The sequence below is a fragment of the Rhinolophus sinicus genome, chromosome 3, assembly GCF_057876585.1.
Source record: "Rhinolophus sinicus isolate RSI-liver-muscle chromosome 3, RSI-T2T, whole genome shotgun sequence".
In the NCBI taxonomy this organism is placed as follows: Eukaryota; Metazoa; Chordata; class Mammalia; order Chiroptera; family Rhinolophidae; genus Rhinolophus; species Rhinolophus sinicus.
Window position 1 is genome coordinate 51,772,343 of NC_142503.1, and position 23,243 is coordinate 51,795,585.

At 37.2% G+C, this 23,243-nt stretch overlaps 2 protein-coding genes across 3 annotated transcripts in view; both read left to right on the forward strand.

The window, feature by feature from the left end:
- Positions 1-23,243, forward strand: part of ZFYVE16 (zinc finger FYVE-type containing 16) — a 119,276-nt gene that overhangs the window by 13,214 nt on the left and 82,819 nt on the right. The gene's annotated exons all lie outside the window — the stretch shown is intronic.
- Positions 16,533-18,401, forward strand: SPZ1 (spermatogenic leucine zipper 1). Its single transcript, XM_019728207.2, has one exon. It carries the CDS (start codon positions 17,039-17,041, stop codon positions 18,161-18,163), a length of 1,125 nt encoding a protein of 374 aa, XP_019583766.2. The 5' UTR covers positions 16,533-17,038; the 3' UTR covers positions 18,164-18,401.

The window sequence follows — 23,243 nt, forward strand, 5'->3', positions numbered from 1 at the left end:
ACTTTGAGATAGAGAGATTAGCTTGGACTATGCAGCTAAACCCAATGTAATCATAAGGCTCCTTTTAAGGGGAAGAAGAAGGTAGAAGAGAGAGAACCAGAGAGATGGCAGCCTGAGCACTCAGCCTGACATGGCTAACTTTGAAGATAGAGGAAGGGGCCATGGGCCAAGGAATGCAGGTAGCCTCTAGAACCTAGAAAAGGCAAGGGAACAAATTCTGTCCTAGAGTTTCCAGAAACCAACACAGCCCTGTCAACACCTATGATCCTCCAGAATTGTAGGATAATAAATTTGTGTTGTTTTAAGCCAGTAAATGTGTGGTAATTATTACAGCAGCAAGAGGAAACTGATATAGGACTCAAGAAATATTCTCTATAATTGAAGAAACAAGGAAGAAATAGGTAGGTATATTAGCTAATGTTATACAAGTAAATCCTTACAGGAAGTAGACAGATGATAGAAATGAATGAAGAAGGCAGGGGTATAAAACAACGTGGGCAGTGAGGACCACCGCAGACTGACCAGTGAGTGCACACTATCTGAAGGCATTCAAACTTAATGTTAAAAAATGGCACAGGCACAAGATAACTGTGGATAAAATATGGCCAGAAGACATTCCCTCCGAAAATAAAGAAAATAAAAATAGTGATTATTGGGAAGAAAGAGGCAGAAGGAAGAGAAACAGAGAGCTAGGGAAATTACATAATTTCAGGTACCAAAGCAGGAAGAAAAAGGATGATGTGAAATATTTCAAATCAATGAATATCTATATAGGGATATTATTAATAGTTTAGGATAAGGTTACTGTTCAAAGTGCTAAAAACGGAAACACTCAGATACAGGAAATTGTTTCTGAGGAACCCTTGTGCTCTGTTGGTGGGAATGTAAATTAGTGCAGCTACTATGAAAAACAGTATGGGGTTCCTCAAAAAGTAAAAACAGAACTACCATATGATCCAACAATTCCTCTTCTGGGGATATTTCAAAGAGAATCAAATCACTGTTTTAGTTATTGACACAGGAAATACTAGATATAATCCACATAAACAAATGCTATTTGGCGTCCTCAGCAATCACAAAGAGTGCAAAAGGGTCCTGAGTTTGGGAACTGCTCTTCTAGGGCATGGTCTTCAAACATGGTGCGCTAACCAAAGTGCACAAAAGGTACAGATAGTTTTAGAGTCTATTTCCAGATCCCTAATGTCCATCTGTGCTCTGTCCTGACTTCATAAAGTTCTCCTTTCCTACCTCCCCCTTCACAATACTGTACCCCACTAATTCTAAGATGTTTCTTCCCATCCCTCCCCACGTTAGTATTTCTGGAATCCGATGCATGTTGCCATCTGCTTAGACCAGGTGACAGTCTTGCCATAGTTGTCTTTGCCTGACACCGTCTGGTGAAAACAAGAAAGTGCCAGCCTCAAAACGTAACAGATGTCAGCCACTTAGAAAAGAAATCCTGAGACCAGAGAGGAACAGTTTTTTAGGAAATGCCGCTTCACCAATGCTCTTGACACCCCTGAGACATTTTGTATGAGAAATAAAGGATATAACTCTGAGTAGAAGAGTGATTGGTATGTGCCACCCAAATGTGAAGACTGTTTAAAAATACTTTATTTATTTTACAGGGTTAAAAATAAATCTAGGTCAATAATTTTCAAAGCACTTTTTTAGTAAGTATAATGTTTCAATTTTATATTACTAATAATTGTAATTTATAATACTTAGAAACTTATAGAGTCAAGAAATTAAACAAAATGAAAATTTCAACTTTTTTATTGCAAAGAATTATGAGAAGTATTATAAAAAATTTTTCAAATTTATGTCTTACATTAGCATGAAAATCTGGGAGAGGGAAGTGGATTGGAAATATGAGTTCGAGGATATAAAATTTCCCATTGTTAAAGAGAAGCTTGTTTAAAAAAATGAAAAAATATAAAGAGTAGCTTGTTTGTATATTTTTTAAATGGATGGTAGTGCATATCAAAATCATAGCAGTATTTGGATTTATTGCATACATTTAAAAGAATTGTGCAACACTGAAATTTATGTACAAATTTCAATACGCAGGAATTATATCCTGTATATCTAAATGAAATTTGATCAGAGATTTTAGTTGTCAAAGTAGAAGTGTCTGAGGGAGTACGAACACTTTAAAATGTTTATGTGGCGTATAGTAGCCAAAGGGTTTGAAGACTGCTAATCTAGAACATTGACAAACATGTAGGTGTGTTCATAGGATTCGACCTAGTGATAGGACAAGGGTGTATATCTGGAGCTGTGGAATTCATGAGATTGGAAGGGCTTCATGAGTGTTTTATCTGGTACTTTTTTCTGGGACTGGAAGAAAGTCATTAAGTCAGTGGTTACATCCCACATAAAGGAATTCCTTAACCCACTCTAGGTCTGAGTGAGAACAGAATTGTGGCCTTGAGCCCAGGGCTGTGCTGTGCAAGTGTGAATCAGGGAGGCTGCTCACTCCAGGGCAAGGTACTGATTTGCAGGTTATATGAGACTCCTTTGAAGAGCATGGAGAGGCAGTTTAGGACAGATGAGAAGAGTAACAGAGGAATGCAGAGACGGGATTTAGTTTGACTTCAGGCCTATTTGAAATATGAGCTCTGACAAGCACATTCAGGAAAAGAGATCATTCAAGAAATATTTAAATTGTATTGGACCTCTCTCAAACACACACACACACACAAACACACTCACAAGTTTTTTCTCCTTTCTGAGTAACTCAACCCAAGCTTCCCCCACTTCCAGCCCACAGAATGTTCCAGATAACTTTGGAACGAAGACAAAAATAATTCACTTCTCCCTTCACATTCCATTACTAATTAGGGCAGCTCTTCTTTTTCAAGGCAGTTATCATGGCCAAAACTTGGAAGATCCCAGGGCTGGGTTTTCTTTAAAGAATAAGAATCCTTCTTGCTCATGTGAACATTTGGTTTCTGTGACAGCTCTTTCCATGTTTCATTCACCTCTTGATTCTCACTTTCTTGGAGTCACCCAATACCTTTCTCCCTTTCTGAGAACTCTTAAATCAGACAAGGTCAGCACAAGAAAATAACATTAAAAATTAATCTCATTTTAAAACATACATGGAAAAGGCCTAAATGATAGACAAGTATCACTTCCACTGACATTCCATTGGCCAGAACATACAGTCACATGACCACATCTACTTTCAAAGATGGGGAAATATGATCTGAACTCCTGGCAGCTTTGTGCCCAAATAAAAATTGGTTTTGACTTCTCAAGGAAGTCATTTCCTTCTCTCTTCCGTCAGCCAGAAAGTCAAGATAAGCAATTTTCCTTACTGTTCTCTTCTGTGATATGCATTTATTTCTAGTTTACCCTTATACAAAGGGCTTAGCATTTGGCAGCCCCAGCTTTACAGAGAAGTCTTCTATTAGACACTGAGATGGATTTTGTCATCTATCCTCTTGTATTAGACTCAACTATCAAAACTGAAATTCAAGTTCATAAGGATTTGGAGATGCCTTGAGGGAAGAATCTGGTTTTTTTGCTTCCTCTGAATTCCTACTTTCCTTTCTCTTTTGATTTTGTTTTTGGCCAGTTCAGCAATACAGTTACATAATTTTAAAAATATTTACTTTAGCATTGTTTTACTGGGGAGTTCATCCAGGGTATCCAGACAGCATCCTGCAGAAGTGGAAGTTCATGCTGATATTTTTAGAGGTTTGTTTAATAAAACTTCAAAGGACGGCTAATATTCATTTTATACCAACTATTTCAGAGAATAGAAAAAAAGGAGTTATACAATTAATTTTATAAGATTTGTTCAACCCTGACGCCCAAACCAGACAATGTCAGCACAAAGAGAAAAAATTAAAAATCCATCTCACTTACAAACATAGAAGGAATTACCACTGGAATTTTCAGTTAAATAAACTAATAAGTTCTATTTTGTGCCTAAAACATTGTTCATAAACAGAGATGGGAAAGTCCTAAATAAAATAGAAGCAAATCCAGTCCAACAGTGTACGCGTATTTAAAAAGAATATGATTCCAAAATAACTCAAGGATGATTTAATAACAGAATGTAATTCACCAGATTAATAGATTTAAGGAGAAAGCCACATAATCCTTTCAACTGTTGCAGAAAACACATTTGATAAAAGTCAATGCTCATTCATAACAGACTAGAAATAGAAGGAAACTTCCTTAACAGATAAATGGACTCCACCTAAGTCCTTCAACACTCATGCATACAGTGGTCAAAATCTGCATAAGTAGAAGCTAGAAATGACCCCGACTTTGATATGAAAGAAACACCAGTATTGTTCAGGTTTAGGTCGTATGACATAATTCATTCCTCCCAAGTAATTTTTCCCAAGTCATGTCATCCCAGAACAGCAGTGGACCTATTTCCAGGCTTCTCACTGTTCAGTCTGGTCATTAACCTCTGACCACTGCACAGTCATAGAATGCCAAATGCAGAAGCAGCCCTCATGATTAGCTAGCTCAATCTACTTATCTCACAGTGACATCTCTCAAGCCCATAGTAAAATGCCAGAGCTCACCTGGCTCAGCTATTAGCACAGCTGGGGGGACCCAGGCCTCATGACACCCAGTGTTTTACACTTCCCTCTCATGAGCAAAACCATTCTTCTCAATTTCTTATGCAGTTTAACTATCTCCCTTAAATACTTTGGGCTTCTATACATGCTCATCACCTTGAGGACTGACCTTTCTATTTTAAGTAGCAACAGTGGGATGGGTTGGAGGAAGGGGGAAGGAAGGCAGATGGGATTAAATGAACTGGAGACCATCCCAGAAGGAAGGCAATGCTTGTTTTCTAGGGTAGGGAGTTAGAGAAGCCCAAGGGGACTCTGGGGGAGGAGGTTATGCTGCAGGGGGGGCAGGAGGGACTGGCCACTGTGTCTGATTAAGCACGTTGTGGATAGCATAACTTTGGGGAGCACCAATCACGCAATCGCGTCATACTCATATATGTGTGCATTTATTGTAACCATCTTGGGAGTGCCTGGTTCTAATTCCTATGCACTGGGCTACCTGTCCTGCTGAGGACAGGGCCTGACTATAGCAGAGCTGGAATAAGATCTGGGGATGAATCAGTCTTGCCTGATACTGGAATTAAGATCTGGGTGCCAGGGCCAGATGCTGTACAGCAGGGAGTCCTGGGGGACCGATGGATCCTAAGCTCTAGTGCTTTCTTCTCCTGAAGTTTTCTTCTCACCCAGCTCTGCCAGGAATCAGTTTCAACTGGTACACTCGCTGCCTGTTCCCGGCTCAGGCTCCATCTCTGGTGCCTGCTGGACTCAGTTTCCTCTCTTCTCTGCCACATGACCATTTCTCACTATGTTCTCCACAGGCTGATTTTCAATAAGTGCCTCAGGAATCTGTAAGTATAACTGTGTTAGGAAGAAGTAATTACTTTGGCGTTCAGGGAGAAGACTTCTGCCCATAAAGAGAAAAAAGGTATGAGGTGACTGACAGCACACTGTGCAGAAATTTCAAAACCTTTTTGGGGAAAAAAGAAATTCTTGGAGGGTTGTCAGGTTATCAACAGATAATGAAAGTCACAAAGAAGTATTTTGAGGAAGCCAAGATACAAATAACAACAAGAATCTCTTTGACAAAGTGGGCTTAGAGATACAATCAAAGGGCTTAAAGGACTACATCAAATGCCAGTGGTAAATCCACTTATTATTTTAGGCCCCAAGAACAGGATTGTAAAGAACCAGGATAAAATATTAGAATGCAACCACACAGTGGAAATACTAGTTTTTACAAAGGCTTTGGCAAACTGTCAGAGATAAAAAGAGCCTTTAATGAAGTTAATCTAAGTAAAGGGACAAAACCTAAATTACAAAGGATTAAAAAAAGAATACACTGGACCGGGGGCTGCCCGCTAGCTCAGTTGGTTAGAGTGCAGTTCTCTTAACAAGGTTCCTGGTTCGAACCCCACATGGGCCACTGTGAGCTATGCCCTCTACACCTAGATTGAAACAACTACTTGACTTGGAGCTGACGGGTCCTGGAAAAACACACTTAAAATAAATAAAAGTTAAAAGAAAAACAAAGAATACACTGGACTTAAGAAAGTTGGACATTTAACAACTGGAAGCAGAAAACTGAAATGAGCTCAGTGATCTAATCGAACATTGGCAGAAATTTCCAAAAGACATAGCAAGTACTTGTGCTCAAAAAGAAAAAAGTTCAAGTTTTGAGTAATGGCATTGTGCAGCTGAAATAGCTGGCAGGTGACCAAACTGAGAAGTTAAAAAACAGATGATACATGGCTCACCAAATGAAGCTTTGCTAACGATAGTTGAAAAAGATAAAGGCCATTTTCAATACAAACTGAGTGCTGAGTTGCTAGCACATCAAGGGCTGAAAAACAGACAAGTTGGGACACAGATCTTGCTCCCTTTAAGCCAAAGCTCTACTGGAAAATGAATACAAAACTTTGCATCAGAAAGTTGATATCTTTAATAAACTCTTGGGCAGAAAGGCAGCATTCTTCCAAAGAAGCTATTTCAAAAAGAGTAAGACTGGGAAGAAAGAGAGCCGAAATACCATCTATAGAGTAGGTAAAATTCCACAAGCAGGAAATTCAAGGAGAGATGAAGTACAGAAAACAAAGAGCTTATGAACCCAGATTTTTCTTCATGATACAAAAGGTCATGACAGCTGGCTGACTGCACGTACTGCAGAATGAGTTCTAGCGAGAAGATGGCTAGCCCAAGACAGGTATTAATATATGTGTATCAATGGATAATAACTTTTCAAAAGCCAGGGAATGTCCAAGTAACCCCAGGAAGACCATAACAATAGAAACTTTTCAAAGAGAGATTTACTAATCCAAGATCGGTCTTTTGGTCCACCTTTTGAAACTAGTGAAAGCCTCTACTGTTACCGATACTAAATCCACCTGGATTCTCTTACTTTTGTCTTAATGGAATAGATCTGTTAAAGTGAACCTGTGTCTGTCAATGGTCCTATATCTGGTCGTAGGAGGTCATTTCAGGTATTTAAAACAATATCTATTTCTTATCTCCATGTTGGTATAATTTCATCAGTACATCTTACCAGGAAAACTCATCATGATCTCACATTCATTCATTCCACAAACATTTATTAAGTGTCTTTCATGTGTCAGAGATTTTATAATTGTTAGAGATATAACAAGGAATCAGACAAAATTCTCGCCTTTGTGGAGCTTACATTCTAACAGAGAAAATTGATAAGTAATAAAGAAATTGACAATATAATGCCAGGCAGGGATAAGGGATACAAAGGACAACTAAGTACAGTAAAAGGGTTCCCATGGGAATACCACCTACATAAGATGGTCAGGAAATGCTGCACCAAATGGATAACATATGGTCAGAGACTTGAACAGGGAGAGGGAGTGAGCCATGTGAAGATCTGGGAAAAACTTTACCAGGCGGGAGTAGTCAGTGCAATGGTCCTGAGCCAGAAGTATGTTTGGTATGTTGAAGAAACAGCAGGTGTTTCAGGCAGAGAGAAGAATGTGTTTGAAGGCTGAGAGGTGAGAACTGAGAAAGAACATTCTATGTTCTTACATATACGAGGAAATGGAATTCCTAGTAACTCCAAGATAAGGTTGGCGGGGAAATGATGAGAGAAGATGTTGGAAGGGTAAAACCTGCCAAACACTATTATGCATTATAAATCACATTAAAAAGTTGGAACTTTAGTCTAATAATATATTACTATCATATGTTGAGTCCTTAACTACATGTCGGGTAATGTAATAAATTCTTTACTAGAATTTTCTCATTTGATCCTTGTAAATATCCTGAGCTAAGAACTAATGTTATTTCAATTTTATAAATGGGGAACCTGAGTCACAGAGTGGATAAGTAATTTGCCCACGGACCCAGAGCTAATAAATAGAAAAGTTGGCAATCTCCATATCAATTTGAGTTCCAAGCCCGAACTCTTATTTTTCACTATTCTGCATTTTTAAATGATCTCTATGACTGCAGTGTAATGGCGGAAATAGAGGGGAAGAAAGCCCACTAAGGGCAGGGATTAAAGGGAGAGACATGGTAATGGGACCTTGGTAATGACGGATTGAGAAGAAAGAGAGACAAGCTTGATAACGGCTTAGTAGGTGGAATGGTTTAAATCTGGTGTTTCATTGGACAAAAGAGGGAGAGCGGGAGGGAAGGGGAAGGAGTGGGAGAGAGAGAGAGAGAGAGAGAGAGAGAGAGAGAGAGAGAGAGAAGTCAAAGATGATTTCCAGACTTCCGGTTAATGAAATTCTGTGGGCACCATTTAAAGAGATAAGAAACCAAGCTAGACAGGCAATTTGGGGCTTATGGGGATGATGACGAGTGGCTTTAGACTAAGGATGGTGAAATAAGGACCTCTGAAAATTCACTCCTCCATGTAGGCTGCAAGATCACTGGCAAAAAAAAAAAAAAATTGCCCAAATCAACTTTTTTAGAACTCTGGAAATTAACCAAAGATTTGCAAAAATCAGAAGAGCACTTATTCAAGAAAAATGACTGAATCCCAGTAAGAATATTGAGCTTTGTGGTGTTTTAACTTGTCCTACCCCCATCCTTCTCTCCCCAGCTCTGTAGTAACCTCATAGTTTGAGTAGCTATGAAAACTGGCAACCTAGCAGCCATGATAGTGGGTAAAATAGGTTTGGAGCTCCCAAAAAAGCCCAACGCCAGAGAACTGTCATTATTTGACCTATCTGGAAGCTCCCTGAAAAGCTAGCCATTCTCAAGACGTTGTCTTTATTTAACCTAAGAGCTCAAGGCACTTATCAAAAACAATTAGCAGCAATTGTTTAGCATTGCAGCTGCCTGAAGTGGCTGTACTAGTCAGGTCTAATGAGAAGCTGACCAAAAAACTTAAATGGAAAAATTGGGGAATGAGATATTCAAAGGGATCTTTGAAAAGCTAAGGAACATTTCTGGAATCTAGAAAGCCATGCACATAGAAAGGGACTGACTGAGTGACAAGAGTGAGGCAGAAAATTAGGGAGGTTGGTGCCATGGAAGAAAAAAAGTCACAATTCATTGAATGCTTATTGAGTATCAGATGCTATGCTCAGTGCTTCCACTATTCTGTCTCGTGGACATATATGATCACAATCCCCATGTAACAGTTGAGGAAACTGAGGCTCTGTGAGATAGGCAAATAGTCAAGGCAGCAGAGCTAGTAAGTGGTCAAGTGGGATTTGAACTCAGGCTGTCTGAATTCAAAGTTTGTTCTGGGTCTGAATATCTGGAATGGCCAAGAATGTAAAATGCAGCTGAAGGGATTCGTCAATAAAAATGTAAAGTTGTCTGTTGGATTTCTCAGCAAGGAGGTCTTTGAAGAACTTCTTGAAGTGCTGGGGCAAGAAGACAGATTCTAGTGGTTTGAAGAGTAAGTAGGAGAGAGGAAATGAAATAGTGTTCAGCTGTTTGCTTGGAAAGAGAAGAGAGGTGGGGCCTTAGCTGTAAGATGCATGAGGGTGCAGTGTTCTTTTTCATTTTTTAAAGAGATTTTGGTATATGTAAACAGGGTGATGTAGCTGGTTAAAAAGCGTGGTCTTTCAGGAGGGCCCAGAGGAGATGAGGAAGAAAGGAGGGAGGGGATGCTAATTCTGGTAAGCAAGAGAACTGATCTGATACCTAGAGACAAGGTACTTGTTCTTAACCTTATTCTTACGTCGATTTCCTTTTGCCTTTTTTGTTTTAGAGATAGAAGCTTGTCTTTAGAGATTAAGAAACAAGGCAGGATTGATGACCAAGAAGCATCATGGTGAAGGAAGATCACTCAAGTCCTCTGCAGTTCTTTTAATGTAGTTACATAATCATTAGTCTTATTAATTACCCTAAAAGCATGCCAATGTTAGGTTTATAGCATGTCATCTTGACAATCTGTCTTCAGAGGGATCTATAGACTCTGTATGCAGGAGTTAGAAACTTGGTCTATGGGGCAAGAAGTGAGTTCTCGCTGAAAAACAGGGAAATAAGTTTAGAGACCTAATGTACAGGCATGGTAACTATACTTAATAATACTGTACTGAGCACTGAAAATATGCTACAAGAGTAGATTTCAAGTATACTCATCACCCACACAAAATGATGTCTATGTGAGGAGATGGTATGTTAAATAGCTTGACTATGGTAATAATTTTACTATGTGTATGTATATCAAATCATATCATACACCTTAAATGCATACAATTTGTAGTTAAAATATATAAATAAGTGAAAAATAAATAAATCCATTCATTTAAAAAAAATAGAGGAGGGACTCTACTGGTTCTCAAACTTGGCTGCACATGGAAATCTACTTTAAAAAGAGTTTTAAAAAGTAATCTCCTTTAAACAGGTCTCCAGTCGTCTTGCTTTGCTTTCAATATTTTGAGTTTTTTGAAGAGTATAGTCCAGTTATTTTATAGAATGTCCCTCAATTTTTGGTTTTCTGATGTTTTCCATGTTTAGATTCAGATTATGCATTTCTGGCTATGAATACTACAGAAGCGATGTTGTGTCTTTCTCAGTGCGTCCTGGAGGTACAGAAAATTTTATTTGTCTCATTAATGGTGATGTTAACTTCTATCAGTTGGTTATGATGTGGCTGCCTAGATTCTCCGTTATAAAGTTACTATTTTTCCTTTTGCTATTAATAAGTATCTTTGGGAAGATGCTTTGAGATTATGTAAGTGTCTTGTTTCTCATCAAATTTTTACCCAGTAGTTTTAGCATACATTTATGATACATGATTAAAACAGCTATTACTGTGGTGGTTGCTGAATGGTGATTTTCTAATCCCATCATTACTTTTGCATTTACTACTTAGCGTATTATTGTAAGTAAGTGTTTTCTCTTCTCCCTTTATCTATCATGTATCTATCTATCTATCAATTATCTATCATTTATGTATTTATATTAGTATGGATTCATGGATTCTTATTTTATTCTATAGGTAATATCTGTTAATACCATTATTTATTTTGATTTTTAGCATCCCCTATTTGACAGTGGGAACTCCTTTAAGCCGGCTCTTGTAACTTTTTGACATGTACTCTAAACTTTTCAATTCTACAAGGCTGAGAGGAAGACATAAATTTCTTAGGTAACACAAAAACTTTACCTTGATAATTAATTTAAATCACACTCTACAATATATCTCAGTGTTGCCAAGCAAATAATTTGGCTAATTAATTATTTAAAATAACCTTTTTATTTTATAATAAAATTTTAGTCTTAGAGAAAAGTTGCAAAGATAGTTCAGAGATCCTGTGTAGCCCTTATCCAGTTTCCCCATTAACATCTTACACCACCATGGTCCATTTGTCACAACTGAAAAAGCAACAATGGTATGTTACTATTAACTAAATTCCCTACTTCATTGGGATCTCACCAGTTTTTCTCTAATGTCCTTCTGTTCCAAGACCACATTGAGGGTACCACATTACATTTATTCATCATGTCTCCTTGGTCTCCTTTGGTCTGTGACAATTTCTCAGACTTTCCTTACTTTTGATGACTACGACAGTTTTGAGGAATACTGATCAAGTATTTTGTAGAACGTCTCTCAGTTTATTTTTGCCTGATGTGTTTCTCATGGTTAGACTAGGTGAGTGGGTTTTCGAGAGAAAGACCATTAAGTCCCATTCTCATCACATCATGGGGACATGCTATTGATATGACTCAACACTGATGATGTTAATGGACCCAGACAGTATTTGCCAGGTTTGTCCTCAATAAAGTTACTTTTATTTCCCCTTTCCATACTCTACCCCTGGAAAGCAAGTCATTAAGCAGTGTCACTATCTGCATTTCATCCCTCTGTCCTCTGATCTTCTGACTGATATTTAAATTGTTTTTTTTCATACATTATGGTTTATTCTTTGGGTTGTAGGTTCTATGGGTTTTGATAAATGTATAGAATCATATATCTATCACTCCATTACCATATAGGTTAATTCCATTATCCTAAAGGATACCCTCTGCTTTCGCTAGTTAACCCCTTCTAATTCCTGGAAACCCCTGATCTGTTTTCTATTTGTACAGCTTTGCCTTTTCCAGAATGTCTTATGAATGGAATCATTCACTATGTAGCCTTTCCAGTCTGGCATTTTTTAAATTTTTTATTTAGCAAAATACATTTCGGATTCATCATGTCATTGTGTGAATGAATAGCACACTCCTTTTTTCTTGCTGAATAGTTTTCCATCATGTATGCCATAGATTGTTTATCCATTCACCTACTGAGGGATATCTTGTTTGCTTCCAACTTTTGGTGATTATAAATAAAGCTACTATAAACATTCACGTGTGGGTTTTTGTGTAGACATAAGTTTTGAAATCAGTTGGGTAAATATCTAGAAGCATGATTGCTAGGTCATATGGTGAGTCTATGTTTCACATTAAAAGAAACTGGGAAATTGTCTTCCAAAGTGCCTTTATCATTTTTGCTTTCCCACCATCAATGAAAGACAGTACCCCTTGCTCCAAATCCTTGACAGCATTTGGTATTGTCAGATGTTTTTTGTTTTTTGTGTTTTTAATTTTAAATATTCTAATGGCATGTCATGGCATCTCACTCTTTTGCAATTTGCCTTCCCTAATGACAAATGATGTTGAGCATCTTTTTATATCAATGGCTTATGTGCCATCCATATATCTTCTTTGGTGAAGGGTTCTGTTCAGATATTTTGTCCAGTTTTTAAATTGGATTGTTTTCTTATTGTTGAGTTTGAAGAGTTCTTTATATGTTCTGTATATGTCCTTCATCACATATATGCTTTACAAGTATTTTCTCCCCATTTGTGGCTTGTCATTTCATTCAGCTCATATTGTCTTTCACTGAATGAAAGGTTTTACTTTTGAGAAATTTCTACTTATCAAACTTGTCTTTAATGGATTATGCTTTTGGTGTTGTATCAAAAAACTCATTACCAAATAGAGTCACACAGATTTTCTCCAAAATTTAGTTTTGTATTTTACAGTTAACTGTATGTTCCATCTGGAGTTAATATGTTTGTAAGTTTGAGGTATGTGTCAAGGTTTTGTTTTTTTTTAACATATGGATGTCCAATTTGTCCAGCACCATTTATTGAATTGCCTTTGTATCTTTGATAACTATCAGTTGACTATATTTGTGTGTGTCTATTTGTATTTTGTTCCATTGATCTGTATGTCTATCCTTTCACCAATATCACACTATCTTGATTACTATATCTTAGAGTAAGTCTTGAAGTAAAGTCATTTGAGTCTTCCTACTTTATTTTTCTTTTTCAATATTGTTTTGGCTATTGAGGATCCCTTGAATTTCCATATGAATTTTAGGATCATATTGTCAGTTTCTGCAAAAGAGGCAGTTGGGATTTTGAGATTATGTTGACTCTGTAGATCAATTTGGGGAGTCTTGCTATCTTAAAATCAAGTCTTCAAATTCATCAGCATGAGATGTTTTTCCATTTATTTAGACCTTCTTTAATTTCTTTCAACAATACTTTGTAGTTTGCAGAGAGCAAATTTTGTTAAATTTTTTCTTACATACAGCTGATTCTGGTTATATGCAGTAATTATGTTATACAGTCGTTGCCAACATTTAATTAGGGAAAATAGAACTACTGCTTCTAAAGGAAATACACTGTTAAATTCTTGTGAGCTTCTGGTCACATTTTTGTTAGTCACAATGCAATTTGTGTTATATAAGTTTGTTTGCCAGCGACCTGGTAAAACAAGCCAGTCTTAGCAACTTTGAAAAACTGCTCTTCTACATAACCCTTTTCCTGTATAACCATTAGCAAATATTTAAAAATTCTCCCATAGCCTCCTGATTTGCAGAGCCTGCCTCCCCTGGAAATTTAACAAGTGAAAGACAGTTTGGGGAATATAATCAATAATGTTGTAAAAAAAAAAAAAAAAAGCTTCATTATATACAGTTCATGTGCGAGCTGTTTGTTTTACTTATTTCTCTTATTTAAATTAATCTACAAAATTCCACTTTGAATTTTTAGCCAAAATAAATTTTTGTGTTACTTCAAAAAAAAAAAAAAGACAGTAGGCTTGGACTCCTGCTCTATTTATAACCAGTTGTAACTGTGGGAAAACACTCAGAATCTCCACTCTCAAACTCTGAAGAAAATAAGACTGTGGATGAGAATATCTACCCAGTTGCACTAATTCTAGAATTTAATAATAAAAGAAACAAACACACACAAAAACGTTTGTGTAATAATTTTAAAGTCCACAGCACCATCTGGAGGTCAAAGGGAAGAAGACATGTTGAGGAGAAGGGTTAATATCCCTGTCCCCCTATATCTGTATTTTGCTTGTTTGAACAAAATTTCACATTTTCAAAAAATGTCTCTTTTAAACTGGCTATACACAAGTACAATACTACATATAAAAGCAGTCATATAAGTCATTATGTTTAAAATCACACCCTGCATAGAATCCCTTATGCATGTAAAGACTAATCCTCGAATAGTCATCTGTAATCAGTTAAAACAAAACAATTGGACAATTAGAACAATTACACAAAATAAAAACACACCTCATTATATCAAAAGAATCCCATCATATTAAAATTATTTATACATATTTGAGCAATAAATGATAGTATTCATTATAACCCCTAAAATAAAATAAACACAGGAAAAAAGACAGCTCTTCTTTACAAAATAATTCCAATCAATAAATATAAAAGGAATGAGAAAAGTAGAAAATCACCATTAGCTCAGCACTGCAATAATCGTTGCAGGCAAGATCCACTTCTATATACTAAAATTATACTGTATAGGAAAAAGTTTGAGGAGAGACCGGATAATTTCATCATCTCAAAATATCTCCCCCAAGATATTTGTTAATTACAAATGGAAAGATAGTGACTTTATAGTGAATAAATCTAGCAGATATCACTTAGTGAAATGACCGAGGTTAACATCACCAAAAATAAGACATATTGACATCATGTACCCTTTGATATCATTTATATTTTTGTTTAAGCAAACTGGTTTTGGAGAGAGAGAAAATTCTATACAAGTTTTATCTCTAATATTTTTAAAAACAGTTTTTGCATTTCTTTCTTAAAAGCCATTAAGCTCCAGGAAACTTAATAGATAACAATTGTAAGACAATCCAAATGTATTTCATTTCCATAGTTATCTACTGGAAATATGGGTCAATAAAGAAAAGAAGACCACTCTGCCTATCTTTTAGCATCTATAGCAAACTCAAATTTCAGTAAAGTTAATAGAAATATTATTTGAAACTCATTATATTTGTAAGGAGGAAGAAAATATTTAAATCCCCTTTTGATGAAAGGAAAATAATTCTTTTGGTATCTTGACCAAGCTACCCTCAAACCAGTTTCCATAAAAATCAAGGGTAATATCAGATTTATGTCCAAAAGTACAAAAAAGCTGCAAGCACAAGAAGAAAATGGAGACTACATTTTCTTTTCAAGTATCCATGAAAAATATATGAACATTGATAATCTATTAGGCCAAAGAGAAACTATCAATTGCCAAAGGCATAATATTATATTTTATGATTACAATACAATAAAGCTAGAAGTTAATCATAAAAGCAGAAAAAATAAAAAATTTCCTCATCTTGGAAATTAAAAAACTATTATAAAGGATGGCTTGAGTCAAAGGGGAAATACCAACCAAAGTCAGAACTTATGAGGTGGAATTAGAGCATAAGGGCAATTACTAGCCTCTATGGTATCATTGGGTGAATTGCAAAAGCTGCTCCTTGTTCAAGTGAAAAAAAAGAAAAAGACCAACACTGCTGTATCTGTGGATTGTCATGAGGCTATGGCTCTGAGCCAGTTGGCTGGAAGATGAGAATGAGGCTCAGGGAAATTTAAGCCAAAATGAGTTAGTAGCTGTGAAAGAAAAAACATAAATTTTTCTTCTTTAAGGAAAAAAAGAAAAAAAAAACCTGCTAGAGTATGAGTTTTCCCTTAAGACTAGAAACAAACATCTAGTTAGTAAAGTGATTGCTAACAAGATTTTGAAGGCTAGGAATGTGTTCTTTGATTGAACTTAATATTCGCAAGGTAACTTCAGGTTCTTTTCTAGAATATAACCCAGTATAGGGTTTTACTGTTTCAAATGCTTTCGATAAATTATGCCATTTTAACAAGTCCTTGTGAAAAGTAATGATTGAAGTTTTATATCACCTGATGTAAAGGACTTAGGAGCACACTTAGTAAGCCTATCTTAAAGGATACAAAGCCAAGAAAAGTCCCAGTTTGTAATTGTGTTGTTAAGGAACCATTCACATGGTCTCTTCTTACTCAATAGAATATTTTTGAATGGAGCAATTCCTGACATTATTTGTCTAAAATCACAAAAAGACGAAGTACTTTGGGGGTTCTATTTTGTAAAGATAACTTTCTTTTACAGTAGCATCTCTCCTCCAATGGAAGCAATAAGTTGTCCAGGTGCTATGAAAGGATGGGGAACCTCACCAGGAGGGCTTCTCTCAGCCAGACACTTAGGAGGTAGAAAAACGCTGCAGTTAAGGTTGGGGTTGTGGGCGGTGGGAATGAGCTAGAAAAGTCATTAAATACAGTTAGAATGAGACGAGTAAAAACCTAGGAAAGTTAAAAGAGGAAAACTGGCTAGAGATCTTTCTGGAGTGAGGAGTAGGATTAGCCCAAGGTTGATTTTGATGCAAGAGTCACTCACTGGGTGGGGGGTTAAGAGGCTTCTATTGTGACACAAAGGAAACGGAAGCTGGGGAAGTCCTGGTTGCTAGGGTCAGGGGAATAAATACCAGAAGCCTGGAGGAGGAGAGATGGGGCCCTAGCTCTGGGTCCTCTTTCTCACCTCCCTCCCCACTAGGTTGTCTGCGATGTCACCTTCCAGGTGAATATCATCTACCTGGTTTCAAACCTTAACTCTGGCCTCTAACTTCTGCTTAGCTCCACATGCTCTACCCATTTGCACAGAGGACCATCACCTTTCCTTCCTGGAATCTCTAAGGTTTTCTGTTTTCCTTGTGCCCTGATCACCTGCCCTACTTACTCAGCTGAGATGGAAGTGCCCACCATCTCTGAAACTCTTAAACCTACTCCTAATCTCAATCAAGAATCTTTGGACCCTAAGATTGTCATTGCCTTACTTGAACTTGGATCAATTCCTCCTGTCTCCCGGAGTTCTCTTCTTTCCCTAAATAATAGTTGCCAACAAGAAACTGAACAACAGACTGAAAAGAAGTTTGAAAATATCTTAAAAGAAATTAGAGATATTCTTAAATATGTGACAGGTTATGAAGACAAGCTCACAGAAGCAAAAGAACCCTTTGAGGAAACCAATATCTTTGAGGATGTGTCAGAACTTAAAGAAGAAATCAGAGGACTTGATAAAATAAATAAAGTGCCATCAGAAAACCCTCTTGGCTATTTAGACCTAGACAAAGAACACAGTGCAGAGAAACAGACGATGACATTGGAAAACCAGAACTCAAAGGACACAGTGCAAGGTTTTGCAAGGAATTTGGTAAATCATTCAGAAATAAGAAGAGCTTGCAATGAATCTCAACTAAATAAGGAAAAAGTTGAGTATGGATTCCATCATGTTCAAGAAGAAAATATCAAACTTAGGAAAAACATGGATCAGTTACTACGGGAAGCAGAACGCTGGAGTGTGCAACACACGGAGCTTAGTGGACTAATAAAATCGTATCAGAAATCTCAGAAAGACACAAGAGTAACTCTTGAAAATCATGGAGTCCATTTCCAAACTCAACAGAATAATGAGGTGTCAGCTAGTCATGAGCGAGAGGCACAGGTGAGGAAACTGAACCATGACATGTATTCATTGCATTTGATCGCAGCTTTGCTGGAGAATGAATGCCAAATCCTACAGAAGAGACTAGAGCTTCTCCACGATCTCCATCATCAGAAAGACGGAACTGTGCAAGAGAAGCCACTTCAGATAAACTGTGAACAGGGCAAGAAAGAACAGAAGCTATCAGAAGCAGAGAAGGTAGAAAGGTCTAAGCAGAAAATGCAAGAAATGGAAGGTACATTTCAGAAAAGAGACAAATGCTATAGAAGCCTGGATGCTTGTCATAATAAGAAAGTTCGTAAGAACAGTTTCAATACTCGTATTGCAAGAAGAGTTCTTGTGAGAAGAAAGAGGCCAGCTAGTACGTAAGATAGAAAATACAAAAAGTAGAAAAAAAGGCAATTCTTCAAAAAACTATGATACATCCAACTCCAGGCGTCATCAATCATCAAACCTAGAGTAGATCTGTTGGTTCAACTAAGACAGAGCTATAGAATAAGATTAACATTACTTATTACCTCAGTAGTTAAATAAGTTTGGTCTTTAATGGCTGTTAGTGTCAATATCAAGTTCAAAAATTGTCACCTTTGCAATTTGCTTGTTTTGGTAGTTATTAAATAGAGATCCTTTGACACTTTAACCAAAAGTGTGAAGTTACATGTCCAATTTAGTAAAGATCTAAATAAAGACCAGAATAAAGGAAAGTTTCTTTTTATTTAATCATTACCTGGGGTGGGGGTGGGGAAGGTGAAGTTCTGGGGGAAAAAGTATATAACAATTTAATTGTGAATCTTCAAACCTCATTTTCTCAATGTAACTTACTTTTTCCTATTATCCAATGAAGTGTGGGAAGTAGTGGAGTTAAAAAACAAACAAAACAAACAAACAAACAAACAAACAAACTGTTAAACCACTCCTACACAGTTTTTCTCTTCTCATAAATCTCCTCATCCCCTGAAGCTACTTTTCCTAATATTCCTCCTTTGCTCCTCAACTAGAAAACAGTGGGCAAACCAGGCAGCACAGGCCTTTGGGGAAGGACACCTTGGCTTGTTTAGAATAAAAATGTAGCTATAATAAATTTTGTTCTGTGCTGGAAAAATTCTGCCCATTCCTCCAGGTGGGAGCAATAGAATTACCCAGGAAAGAAAGCAATAATTTCTGTTAAGGGAGCTGGTCTTTTGGCTCCAGAAATGATGGAACAGATGCATTTCTCCCTATTCCTCCCATTAAGTAAGCTAAGAACTGAACATATGTATAAAATAAACAAGAGACTCTGAAAGAGGGATAGAAGGAGACTTTGACCAGGGACCCAGAATTTAAGGAACAGCATGGTGTGGAGTTTCCTGGGTTTTCTTTTTGTCTCTTTTATATCCTGGACTAAATGCTGGAGGAGTAATGCATTTAGACAAAATACAATCCCTCCCACCCAAGCCTGTTTTCTCTTGCCAAAGGATGAGGAACAGGACAGTCTGGCAAGACAAACCTTTTGACAAAAACTGCCCTACTCTAGCCAAACTACATGGAAAATGCTGTGCCTCCATCCTCACTCCCATCAGCAAGTATTGAATGGAGAGCCTAGACTTTCATTAGTGCCTGGTGGTAATGAGGCATGTCTCCCCCTTTCTTCTGGGGTGGTACAAAGGAGGCAGCCCTGAAGTTCTACCCCTGTCTGATGGTAACAGGTGCTTCTCCCCTCCTCCTTCCTCTAGTGAAGTGGAATGTCAGTGGAGGCCACAAGGGTAGCCTGGATTTCTACACCCTTCCCCTGCTGGCACAGTATCAGAGGAAGACTGCTAAAATAGAAAATTTCAATAAGGTCCAGGGTCTCATAACATAATGCCCAAATATCCAGGATACATAGACAAATCACGCATCATACCAAAAATCAGGAAAATCTCAACTTGAACAAGATAACAGATGTCAAAAATGGCATAACAGAGATGTTGGAATTATCTGACAAGGATTTCAAGTTAGTCATTATAAAAATGCTTAATTGAGCAATTATAAACACACTCAAAACAAATGAAAAAATAGAAAGTCTCAGTAAATAAATTAAAAATATAAAGAAGAAACAAATGGAAAGTGTAGAATTTTTAAAAAGCAAAATAGGTGGGCTGTGCCCCCCCCCACAACTAGATTGAAAATGGTGACTGGACTTGGAGCTGAGCTGCGTCCTCCACAACTAAGATTGAAAGGACAACTTGACTTGGAGATAGGTCCTGGGAAAAACACACTGTTCCCCAATAAAGTCCTGGAAACACACACTATTCCCCAATAAAGTTAAGTAACGTTCTTTACTTAAAAAAAAAAAAGTAAAATAAACTCACTGGATATGCTCAGCAGTAGAATGCTGATATCAGAGGAAAGAATCTATGAACTTGAAGAAAGAACAATTAAAATTTCCCATCTGAACAATAGACTGGAAAAAAAATAGTTTTAAGAACCTATGGAACAGTAACAAAATATCTAACATTGGTGTTATCAGAGTCCCCCCCCCGAAAAAAAAAGGGTATAATGTGGGCTGAAAAAGTATTCAATGACAAATTGGCTAAAATGTCTCCAAATTTAGTGAAAGTCATAAACCTACAGATTCAAGAAATCACGTGAACTCCAAAATGTATAAATACAAAGAAGTTCAAGGTGCTCATAATGAAATTTCTTAAACCTTAAGACAAAGTAAAAATCTTGAAAGCAGTTAGAAGAGACTCATTTGATGTATGAGAACAATGATCCAAATGACAGCAAATTTCTCATCAGAAACTACAGAGACCTGAAGGAAATGAACATTTTTCAAGAACTGAAATAAATGTCAACCCAGATTTGTTTGCCCAGTGAAAATATCCATTAGGAATGCAGATGAAATCAATACATTTTCAGATAGAGGAAAACTGAGAGAATTTGTCACTATGTATTTGTTGGGAGAGTCCATTTGGTTACGTAACCAATCCTTATTTTTTCCACAGTCAAGAAAAGGAGTGATCGCTTTACCCTCAGACTATGTCCTATTCCATTTCCAAACAGTAATTTCACATAAGACGTACTAAATTAATGAAATGAGAAACTACAACATTGCTGAACCAGTCACTTCTTACATTTAACTTGTTCATATGTATTACCTGAGCAAATTCTGTCAGTGTCATTTATCTGTCAAATGTTAAGGGGCTATTTCTCCAGTTTGTAAACTGTGCACTGAAGCTACCCCAGTACCACAACAAACTCACAAGGGAACTGCAGGATTTTTAAATGTTTGAGAGAAGCACAGCAATGTGCAACATCTGTTGCACACAACACAAACTCAAGGTAGTCATAGTTTCAACACAAATTGGATTGCACCAATTTGTATATGATTGCGCCATACACAAAAGTGAAAATTCCACTGGTGAGAACTCATTTCCATCTATTTGAAAGCAATTGGGAAGTGAAGGTTTTAGTTAGACAACCATGCTGCCCAGGCAGAAGGAGGAATTAATTTTGAAACGCTGTGAAATGTAGACAAAATATTTTTGTGTTTCTGCACAGTTAGGTTTTTTTGAGCAAATTTTATGGAAATTTGTACTAATAGCTAACTCTAGAAGATAATTGACAATTGTGTAGAAAAAGAGAACTCAAAAGACTTATCCACCTTTGGAGATGTGTTGTTTACATTTCAAGTTGGGGTAAGACATGGATGGGACTTTGGGGATATCTGTCTCTGGGTCGTAAAGCTGGTGACACTGGGCTTATATGGCCCCTGGAGAGATTGATTGATTGATTGATTGATTTTTAAATAATCTTTTTTTTTTTTTTAAGATTTTATTGGGGAAGGCGAACAGGACTTTATTGGGGAACAGTGTGTACTTCCAGGACATTTTTCCTAGTCAAGTTGTTGTCCTTTCAATCTTAGTTGTGGAGGGTGCCGTTCAGCTTCAGCTTTAAGTTGTTGTCCTTTCAGTCTTAGTTGTGGAGGGCGCAGCTCAGCTCCAGGTCCAGTTGCTGTTGCTAGTTGCAGGGGGCACAGCCCACCATCCCTTACGGGAGTCGAACCGGCAACCTTGTGGTTGAGAGGGCATGCTCCAACCAACTGAGCCATCTGGGAGGCAGCTCAGCTCAAGGTGCCATATTCAATCTTAGTTGCAGAGGGCAGAGCCCACCATCCCTTGTGGGACTCAAGGAATTGAACTGGCAACCTTGTGGTTGAGAGCCCACTGGCCCATGTGGGAATCGAACCGGCAGCCTTCGGAGTCAGGAGCACGAAGCTCTAACCACCTGAGCCACCGGGCGGCCCCCAATCTTTTTTTTTTGAAAGAGATTTATTTAACATTATAAAAGAGTTAGAGTGAGAACCATGGATCCTTTACATCTTGTCTTCAAAGAGCAGAAGGTTTCTTTTCTCCCTCCTCTTGGAAGTGGAGAACAGCTGCCTTTTATTTTTTCCATAAATGCCTAGATTTATTTTCTCAGCATTCCTCCCTTATATTACACACCCTGTTGCATGCAGGGTGACAGATAATTCTCACAGCATCTCTCCAGGTGTAAGAATTGGAGCACAGGGAACTGGCACAATTATTATTATTATGTAAGTAATAATAATCTGTCTCTGATCCATAACCGTCATGCGTGCAGTCAGGACAAAATAAAGGTGAATATTAAAAACCCAACAAAGATGATCACAATCTCCACCACAGGTTCTATTAATATTATGAATGAAACACAGGGCATAAGTAATTTTCATACGTTGGAAGTACTGAAAATACAATTTGAAATATTGGCCCCCATTCCATAAATCAGCATTTCTTTCTCATGTTTGGAATATGGATCATGTTATAAATAATCTAAGAGCCAAATTTTTCCTATTCCAGCCTTCCGTAAATGAAAAAATTTCCAGCGAAACAACATTGGGGAACTAAAAGAATTGCATATCTTTCCATTTGCCTTTCCCTCTAATGGAAACTACCACCTGCAGTGTTTTATTTTTCCAACCATCTTGATTAATAAAACATTGTGCAGTTCATTTCTACACTTTACCAGCTATATGGTTCATATTACCAAGAAAGAACTTGTTGCTAAAATAAATGAGAGCTTTTTAATTAAGCTTCAAATACAGCAAGCAATCTCTGCTCTATCAGACCCTCCAGATTTGGCATTGATTTTAACATTTTATATGTGTAATAAAATTGTTCTCCTACCACAAGGATATATATGTGTATATATAGTTCAATTCCAAAGCATGGAAATGAGAATTTTCTAAAAATAAGGCATTTTTAAAGGTGTTTCATGTGGGTTCCAGAAGATAATAATCTAATGCATTTTTTCAATTAATTTAAAAATTATTTGGAGAAATAACATGGCATTTTATATGGAAGGACCTTTAAGCCATCACTTGTTGACAGTAAAAAGCCAAGGTGTGAAATGAGTGCAAATCTGGAACAAGAATCCGCACTGACGTGGTCCAGAGTTCTTTAACACT

Coding starts and splice junctions, on each gene's coding strand:
- SPZ1 (XM_019728207.2), top strand. CDS start 17,039: ATGGAAGTGCCCACCATCTCTGAAACTCTTAAACCTACTCCTAATCTC.